This window comes from Mercurialis annua, linkage group LG4 (genome assembly GCF_937616625.2).
Source record: "Mercurialis annua linkage group LG4, ddMerAnnu1.2, whole genome shotgun sequence".
NCBI classification, from domain to species: Eukaryota; Viridiplantae; Streptophyta; class Magnoliopsida; order Malpighiales; family Euphorbiaceae; genus Mercurialis; species Mercurialis annua.
Genome location: NC_065573.1, coordinates 41061795 through 41071427, shown reverse-complemented (window position 1 = coordinate 41071427; position 9633 = coordinate 41061795). Strand labels below are relative to the sequence as shown.

Below are 9633 nucleotides of genomic sequence, written 5' to 3'. Positions count from 1 at the left end.
CAGCTTTCTCAATGTAAAAAAACATCCTTTAATTCTTGAAATAAGAATTCTCTTGATTACTTGTTATATTAGGACAATGTAAATTTGTTTTTTGCTATTTTTTAAAAAACTTTTTTTATGTTTAATTTTTTAATGGTTTTTTCCTTACAGTATTTGACTCGATCATGAATTTCTTTGCTTGAGGCTGTTGATTTTCACAAGTGGAGACACTCAACCGATACACGAGCAGATGAAAGAATGGTACTCGTACAAATTGTTGAATCATGGTGATAGGCTTTGTTGTTTGGTTGAGAATATCTTTAGAGACTTTAGCTTGACAAAATCTCTCAATTTGTTTCAGTTAAATGGCCTATTACAAGAAGATAGGTTATGTGAGCTCGTTGTTGGATATTCCGGCAGTGCTATTTCAAATGGCTAGATGCCTGCCGGAAAGATGATGGCAACGTACGGGTTTGGTCTTTGTTCTGAAGGCCTGGAAGTTCAGGATCATAGGGTGCCACATATGGTTAATCGTTTGACATTTAGTGCTGAAGAGCTGGTGTGGATTTTGATGAGAAATGCGCTAGCATCTGGCATCATGAGAAGGCAAAAATCTTACGCAAATGGCGGAAATAGCATCATTTTTCCAAAATTTTCAAGTGGAGGTACACTTACTACAGCAAGACGGAGATTATGTCTAGGAAGGTGTTTAATATTTTTGGTGTCTGAAGAAAGGCGTAGCTTTTTGTTTACCGTTAAATGGTACGACTGTATGTTTAAAGAGCCTGTTTGGAACATGTTTACCGAGTTTGTCCATGAGATGGTACCGTAGATCAAAGTACGGGAATTTCATCCTTGCCATTTGAACTGTAAGTTTCACTGTTCTTGTTCATACAAATTTAGTTTGTTCTGAAGAGATATATGGAGAGAAAAGCTTCTTTTAGTTGTCTTGTCTCCCCAATATTGGAAAACACCCTTTTATAAAAAATATGAATGACATTTTCCAAAATAGTATTCTATATGCAAATGTATTCCATATACAAGTCGGGCGGCCGCCCAACCTCGCCCTCCCCTGGTTCTGCCCCTGCTGTCACCCGTTTGACTTATATAGTATAAAGACGATATAAGTAATCACTTAAACTTATATCACCATAAATCTTTGGAAAGTCAAACAAATCCGAATGAAATGCTGCCATGGGCAGTGATACGAATACATAATCTTTGTTCTCAAAGGTAAAAACACGGTCGCTTTTATCTGAAGAAAAAGTAAAGATATGAGACTTTCTGAAGAAAATGGATTGTTGTGGTCGGTAAGACGACCTAATGATCAAATGGATGAAGAGACGTGTTCAAAGAAATAAAATTCTTGGTTTAATATTCAATCAATCAATGTCGGGAGTTAATTTTTAAGAAAACCTAAGCTCATAGAAGCAGGGATAATCATTTATTTGTAATGAAAGTCATATCAGATAAATTATTTTACTTATATTTCAAACTATTTACTTATAATATTATTACTTTTCCAAATAACTAACTTTATTAATTAATCATTAATTAATTAAACATTAAATAATTATTGATAAGGCAATAATTAGTATAGATCACCAAAGGATGAGCGGCCGCCCCCCATTTTTGCCCCTCCAAATTTATTAGAGAAAACTTTTTGTGAGATCTACAAAAAGATTTAATAGTGAGAGACTATAAAAAAAATTCTAACAATGTAGATAAGATAAGTATGTTTTTTAATAACCATATTGTCCTATTCATATTCATCAAATCAAATAAAATACTTACTCCTTATAGATAAGATAAATCCGTTTTTCATTTTAATTTAAAAAGCACTTCTTATGGTTGATTTTTTCAATGGTTATTTTTGTAGTACTTGATTGAATCATGGTATTCTTTTATAGAGGCTATTGATTTTGACGTATGTGGATATGTATATCGTTTATAAGAGCTGACGAAAAAGTGGTAGTGTAATACCCCAAAATAATTTAAGGTAATTACGTCGTGCCACGTGTCGAGATTTCCGATAAATTAAATTAAGAAGAATTTAATTTAATTATATCGGGAATTTAGAAAAAAAATTAATAAGTTAATTAGCGGGATTTGAGGATTTAACTTTAAAAATTATTATAAAATAAATTATAAATCCCGTGACGAATTTTATTTCGCCAAAGTCCGCGAAATAATATATAGTAATTATGGTAAAAGTTTCGAGCTGATCAGAGATCGTTTAAAATTTGGATGCGAATAGGTTTTGGACTAAATTGAAACTTTTGAAAAGTTTCAAGGACCAAAACGCAAATTGACCAGGCTATATATAAAACCTTCAGTATGAAGGAATTCTCCAGAACGCTTTCTTCTTCACTTCTTCGTTTCAAACGGCGATCGATTACGGTTCGTCGCGCGGTTACCGTTTCTCGTCCGTTTCCGACGTTCTATAACTCAAAACGATCGTATTTCAGTGGCGTATCACGGTAAGTTTGACGTTTTATCGTTTAAACAAATATATTTTGAGGTATATCAATTCAAAGTTTTAGTCCACGAAACGATTTATCGTTTTAATCGATATTAGGATTGAATTATAGTGTTTTGAAGCTAGATTAAGCGTTTTTAGCGTGTTTGGAGCGTTTTAACGCTAATAACAGGTCGGAAACCCCGGAAAACGGTTCCGGGAGATCGTGCACGTATGGTGGACGAACGTGCACCCTCCGATTCTCGCACCCCGATCTTCGTACCTCGATTCAATTAGTTGAATATACGTGTTGAATAGGAAATCGAATAGTAATTGATCGATTAACGTGAATAGTTAACCTAACGAGGTTAAATGGGAGTTGAATTAGAAAAGATATACGATCCGTAAACGAGTTAGATATCGTTTAACGGGATATGCGTGAGAAGCACGGCGATTAATGAAAGTATAAAGTATCGTGTCTCGAGTCTAGAGTCAATCTTAGAATAGGATTCTGATATCAGTCAAATGTTTTAAAAAAAAAAATTAGATCCGGCGAGGCAAGAAGCAGCTGGACCAGTAGTTCGGGAAGCTTGACGTTCCAAAGCCCCGACGTATTTTTGGATTAGCGTTTTCAGTGAGTTTATACGATTTGTTTTCAAAATATTTATTCAAGCAATTATTTTTCATTGCTTTATATTTGGATTGCATGTTTTATATGCGAAACTTTTATATGAATTGCGCATACGTTTGATTTGAAACCAGTATTGATCCGATGGAACGTGCTACCTAGCGGCAATAGGACTGTGTGATCACCAGTTTTGATTTAATACAGCTGTGAATTGATTATGATTATGAAATTCAAGATTAGGTATATAATTCGATACGAGTGAGCACTCGGTTACGGTGTAACCTGGAGTCCCCGTATCTAGTGGGTTGGACCCACCAGTGAGTTGGACTCACAACTTGATATTAATGATTGTGTCGCTTGATTGATGATTAGTATGTTTGAGGATTAAGGTTTCAATCGGATCTCGTACTTGGCTGCATACGATTGAATATAATTTTATGTTTTATTTGATACTTATTAGTAAATGTATGAACTCACCCAGTATATTTCCATATACTGACCCCTCACAGATTTCCTTTCAGGTTAAAGACGCTTTTGACGTAACAGACTTATCCTACTTCCAGAAGTCTGTATTTTTGAAAGTATGTAAAGAAACAGTACTTTACTCTTAGAGCTGCAGTAGATAAGTATTTTGCAAGTCAGCTTGTAATGTATAGTTTTCTGTAAATATAATTTTAATGTTTTAAAGTTTTAAATGTTTTATGCTTGCTGCGTTATTTATATTGTGACTGCCAGAAGGTATGTATGCCTGGCATGTGTTCTCAGCATGACACGTGTTTACGTCTGTCATGTATGACGTTTATTTTTGCGAAAAATTATTTTACGTTTCTAGGTCGTTTTCCATCAAAACCACCTAGAAAAAAATCACTATCAAATTCAAAACTGGAGAGTGTGTCTCACTCTTTTGAGTGAGAATGGGGAGGGGGATTTTTGACCCGATTTTACCAAGTTCAGGGTAAAAAGATCCTATTTTCTTACTTTTGACATTTTTGATATTTTGTGTCAAGTTGGGAGGTAAAATGTCATTTGTGCGTTAAAGTTATATCCATCAACATTAAATTTATTTTTTAATAAAAAATATTTTTACCCTGAACTTGGTAAAATCGGGTCAAAAATCCCCCTCCCCACTCTCACTCAAAAGAGTGAGGCACACTCTCCAGTTTTGAATTTGATAGTGGTTTTTTTCTAGGTGGTTTTGATGGAAAAAATTTAAAATGATCCTAATTTTTTTAATATTTTAAATTAACATCTAATAATTTAAAAAAAACAATTTAATACCTTTAATTAAAAACTTAAAATAACAAATTAACCTCCAAATTTTATTTTTTAATAAAAAATATTTTTTTAAAATTAGAACAGACCTATGGGTCTGTTCTCTGAAGAACAGACAAGGTCTGTTCTTCATAGAATAGCTGAAGAACAAATATGGGTTTGTTCTTCAGAGGACAGACCTCCGGCGAGAAGGAGCTCCTCCTTAACGGAAATTGAAAAAATTTGATATTTTTTCTGAAAAAGGTTCAAAAAGACCCCTAAAATATTTAAGATTTAACTGTTATTAATTAATATTTAAGTATGATTTATTAGAGTAAATTATATTTAATTAGAAACCCACTCTCCAATTAAGGTGTCACGTCAATATATGGGGTTTTTGAGCCGGTTTTGCCAAATTCAGCGTAAAAGTGATCTAGTTTTAAGTTTTGGACTTTTTTAATATTTTGTGCCAAATTGAGGGGGTAAAATGATCCTTTTTTCTAACTTTAATTTACTAGATTATTATACGATGTGTATTTTTATTTTTATTTCAGGTATTATTAATTTCCATGTTGTTGTTGTACAATTTACTCAATTGTTGTTTAAATTAATCCAAGATTAATCTTTTTTAAAAAATTTACATATTCAAATTTAGATGAATTTAATGAAATTTACAATAAAACAAAAGTAAAAAGTAAAATAGTGTAATAATTTTTTTTTTAAATTTCCCACAATACACTATATTGCACACTATTTTAATCGTGACACTAACTAAAAAAATTTATAAACAAAAAATGTACATAATAAAAGTTCCCTAACATTTTTTCCATTCCTTAGTGTGTGTGTATTCACATTTCATTTCCATTTCGAAGAAAGTTGAAAACCAGAACACCAATCACAGCAAGAAAATGCTCAAAGTGTTGTTCTAACCCGAAAAATATATTCTTCTTAATCAGACCAATCATTGATAAGGACATGGTTGCTCGAAGTTGTTTAAGGAAGGAATATTTTCATGACTAGCTGTGGATGTTAGTTGTAGAAGTGACCAAAACAGTTCTATTCTGGTTACTCCTGTTTTTGCCTGCAAAACATAATGCAAACTATCAGAATTATTGTTTTTACGAACAAAATCTGCAAGTTTTGCTGCGTGTTATACCTCGACAATGAAGTGTGCCCACAGCTTATCTTGGCGAGTTTCCATTACTCCCTTCACTATGTTCAATCCAAAGCCTCTAATAATATCTGCTATCTCCAGAAACAATCCTCTGTCCTCGCATAGCATCTGCAAGTAAAATAGATATAGTCAGTTCAAATCAGGCATGTAAACGAGCCGAGCCTGCAAGTTATGCCAAGATCGTGTTCAAGTTCAAACGACATCCAAGCTACTTGAACTTGATTCATGTCAACTCGAGTTTGCGTACCTCTATAAGCATGAGGCCCGATGGAGTGAGATCTTCAACTATGATTGGGCAAACTGTTGTTGACTCATCTCCAACTTCCAGTGCCCATGTAGCACCACCACCACCACTTGTTCTGTTGTCTTTTGGAACTGATTTTTGTTCCTTGCCGATCAGCTATAAGACCAGAAAATTAGTCTCGTTCGTTTCAGTTAACTACTTGTCAGCTAATAGAAGAACAGTGAAAACGAACCAAGTATTTACCTTTGGCTCATCAACTTGTTTAAGCTTTTCTGCATATTTTGTTACGCTTTGCAAGAATAGCATGTATTTGATGGTGCGATCTAGTAGAGCATCTATGCTACACTGTCACATTAACCCAACAACCATACATCAATAACTTATACCATAATTAAAGCATAACGAACTGAATTCTCCTAGATAAGTTGCACATAAACTACCTGAATACTACTTTTAGGCATTTTGTTTGTAATTCCGTAAACATCACTGAAATTCGAAAACTCTATTTGTACAACATAGTTTTGTGAAAAATATAGTTTTTCCGTTTCTCAGTTGAGTTTTTCTGTTTCTGTGCTACACAGTGTCCTAGTTTACTTCTGTGAACAGAGTTAAAAAGTAATATGAATATCTATTTACATGCTTACCTTTCCACCATCGGGGATGATCCCTTTCAGCTCTTTGATGAGATCTTGGATCTGCTGACGGTCTTTCGGCCTTGGTCTACCACTTTCGCCAGGTCTAGCTCGTTTCTTGGTGGCCTTTGTCGGCTCATTAATCTTTTTAGCCTTTACTGGAGGACCACTTCCATTGTTAATGCTATAGCTATCATCAATCCACAAGCCAACTTGTGAATTGGGGAATATCTCTTTTTTCGACGCAAGACTGCTTGCTGCTTTATCCTTATTTTGATATGAAGATTGCATTACGATGCTGCCATTACAGCAAGAGATGCTCCCTGACTGAACTTGATTGAGCGACGAACTTTCCATTCTTCTTCTCTTGGCAGTGAAAAGTTGATCATCAATGCTAGAGTTATTATTGACTCCATTTAGAAGCTGGTCAATTCCTAATTCTGAGAATAATCCCTTCTTAGAGCCAATTTTAGAATGAACATCCAACTCTGAGATGCATTCTGAAACAGTACTTGTGCTAACACCGCAACTCATTATTGGCTTCATCGTGTTTTCTTGCCAATTTGTACGTTCTCCTGTTTCATATTTTAAGCCCAAACACTCCAACAGATCACTGTGGCAACTATCAATCATTTTCTCTTGACCAGAACAAAAATAGGAATGATCAGTAATGGAACTTTGCACTGAATTTGCCGGTTCTGAAAATTGATTGCCTACTGGAACATTGCCAACCCCAGCTGATTCTGAGACAAAATACTCGAAAGGATTGTCCGATGCAAAGCAGCTAGAAAAATCCACCGCAATATCATCTAGCTTAAGCTCTTCAGGAAACTTCTGTAAGCCAGTTTCAGATTCTGTCTGCATTGAACTAGTAAGATGAGATGATGCAAAACAAAAAGGGTCCATTTTCTCTTGTTGAAGATCTGAAGGGAAATCAGTAGACTGAGTAAAATTCACAGAAGAGTAAGCAATTTCCATGAGCTCATTGCACGAGCTGCTGCTATGCATCGGCGTGATATTTCCATTACAGAAGAAATCAAACCACTCATTTATCTCACAATTCTCATAGTTCAAAGATGAAGTGGGATTAATGCCAGCAGAAGTACGCTCACTAACAGTTTCCATCCCATTGAACAATCTTTCAATTTGATCCAAAATTTGCGGTGTCTCGAAAATCTGCAGTAGTAAGAGCAGTGAGTCACTTATAACCATCCATCAAGGCCATAAATTACTAACTCTATAGTATGAACATCATCAATTACTAACCTTATGAGTAGATCCAAATTGCAGAACTCCTCTTGATTGCACAGGAATTACTGCAATTGTCTGCAAACGGGATTTAACACTCAGTAAATATGGACTATGTGGATGAAGAAGAAAATAGATCTTCTAATGGCTGTATAATGTAAATAGCAAGAATTTTTAAAACGGTACCTTCAAACCAAAGGAAAATTGGCAATGAATCTCAGAATTCTGTCCTCCATTGTCATCATTCGAAATAATCCATTGGTTCTTGCCAGATAAAGCAACTTGGCCAACAATTCTGAATTAGACCAGTGACAACACAGATCAATTAGCATGTTAGTAATTTTTCTAAACAAATTTTCAATTTTGAACTTTAAAATGTGAGCTATTTAGCAAATCTTAATGGTAAAAAGTATCATAATTTTCTTGTAGACTTACCCTTCTTCACCGAGCATATGGACCTGCTGAAGCATATTGTTAACAACTACCCCCATTTCTTCTTCATAGTAGACATCTTCCATAGTCAGCAACCTGGTTCATATATTTCAAACAATAATTGTAAAGGGTGAATCTATATTAATTAATTCCGGATAATAATGTAGGCTTAAAAGGTTATTCTTTACCATTTTTTTGTGCTTTTTGGTGATGTATAAATAGTATAAATTTGCATATTACACCATAAACAAAAACTAAACTAATTATACATCTTGAAACAAACAGGAACTAGTATTGCTAAAAGCTTCAAAAACTTTGAAGATGTAAACAAAAAACAAATAATAAAACTTACATGGAATTTCTTTGATCAAAGCTCCAAAAAACACCATAAGACCAACCATTACTGCAACAAAGATTCTTAAGTAACTCCTTCAAAACCAAACCCATTTTAGCTTTCACTGATTTGATCACTTCACACTGACCAAAACTCAAAAACCAACACCATTCATATTTGTTTTGAGCCTAACAAATAAGTCAACAAACCAGCTGAAACACTAAAAAAGCAAGAGACTTTAGAACTGGGTTTTTGACTTAAAGAGTAATCTTGAAAGAAAAATGCAAACACTGGAAGAGATTAGCAAAGTTTTAGAGACTAAAAAAGGGTTTCACTCTCTCTATATATATAATACTAAAGCAACAAAAAGTTTGATTTTTTTCTTTACAATTTTGTCTCTCTCTCTTGATTTATTTTTCTACTGAATCTTTATATAAATAAAGGTGTAGTAAGGAGTGTTTAAAATGTTGCATAAAATTGTAAGTGTTGGCTTTCTTTTGCTTTGTTTCTTTTATGTTGCAGAGGACAAAAATGGAGATCTTTGAGCATTTACTATTCTCATATCTTTGTCTGAGAATTTCCCGGCGTTACCGGTCCCATTTGTTCCTTGCTTTCTTCTTTTACTTGCTATAGCCGGTTGTGGTTTTTTTTTGACAATCGAATAAATTTTCATTAATACTCCCTCCATTTGGAATTAGATGACGTTTTAAGAGATAGCTCACAAATTAAGAAACCAATCAATATGCATTTAATACAACAGTTATTGACTTATTTAACCCTATTAAAGAAATTGACTAGTGTCATCAACGTCCCATGTTGCTTGCTTTTCCTTTGAAAGGTAGAAGATGAGGGTAATAGTGGAATGTCAAAATTGAAAGTGTATGGAAATTACAAAACGTCATCTATTTGCAAACAAAATATTATCTCTAAAACGTCATCTAAATCCAAATGGAGGGAGTAATAAAGAGCAATTACAGGTGGAGGAAATTCAGAAAGGGTATAACCGTTTCTAATGACCTGACATGGAACAAGATATAAATCTTGATTCGCAGATCGCCTTACAAAATAAAATCAAAATTACATAACTGCTCTAATACAATAAGATCCAATCTTTTTCTGTCTAACAGAAGACTTACAAACTCTTCATAAAAAACAACAAATCTTTCATATAGAAAAAACATCAAAACTATCAAAAAAAAAAGAGAATCGTTGTAAAATAGTTATAACAAAAAATTAATATAACCTATAACGAT

The 9633-nt window shown here is 33.8% G+C and overlaps 1 protein-coding gene across 1 annotated transcript; it reads right to left on the bottom strand.

Moving 5' to 3' along the window:
- Positions 1–5004: 5004 nt before the first annotated feature.
- Positions 5005–8906, bottom strand: LOC126679361 (transcription factor bHLH157). The gene is made up of 9 exons (XM_050374375.2): positions 8399–8906; positions 8050–8142; positions 7801–7909; positions 7633–7692; positions 6379–7542; positions 5978–6079; positions 5738–5890; positions 5473–5598; positions 5005–5397 (listed from the first exon to the last, which is right to left on the bottom strand). The coding sequence occupies exons 1-9, from the start codon at positions 8491–8493 to the stop codon at positions 5278–5280; spliced, it is 2022 nt and encodes a 673-aa protein (XP_050230332.1). The 5' UTR covers positions 8494–8906; the 3' UTR covers positions 5005–5277.
- Positions 8907–9633: the final 727 nt, after the last annotated feature.

Coding starts and splice junctions, on each gene's coding strand:
- LOC126679361 (XM_050374375.2), bottom strand. CDS start 8,493: ATGGGTTTGGTTTTGAAGGAGTTACTTAAGAATCTTTGTTGCAGTAAT. Junction 6,080..6,378: donor TCATCCCCGATGGTGGAAAG/GTAAGCATGTAA, acceptor TTAATGTGACAG/TGTAGCATAGATGCTCTACT. Junction 5,891..5,977: donor AACAAGTTGATGAGCCAAAG/GTAAATACTTGG, acceptor CTGGTCTTATAG/CTGATCGGCAAGGAACAAAA.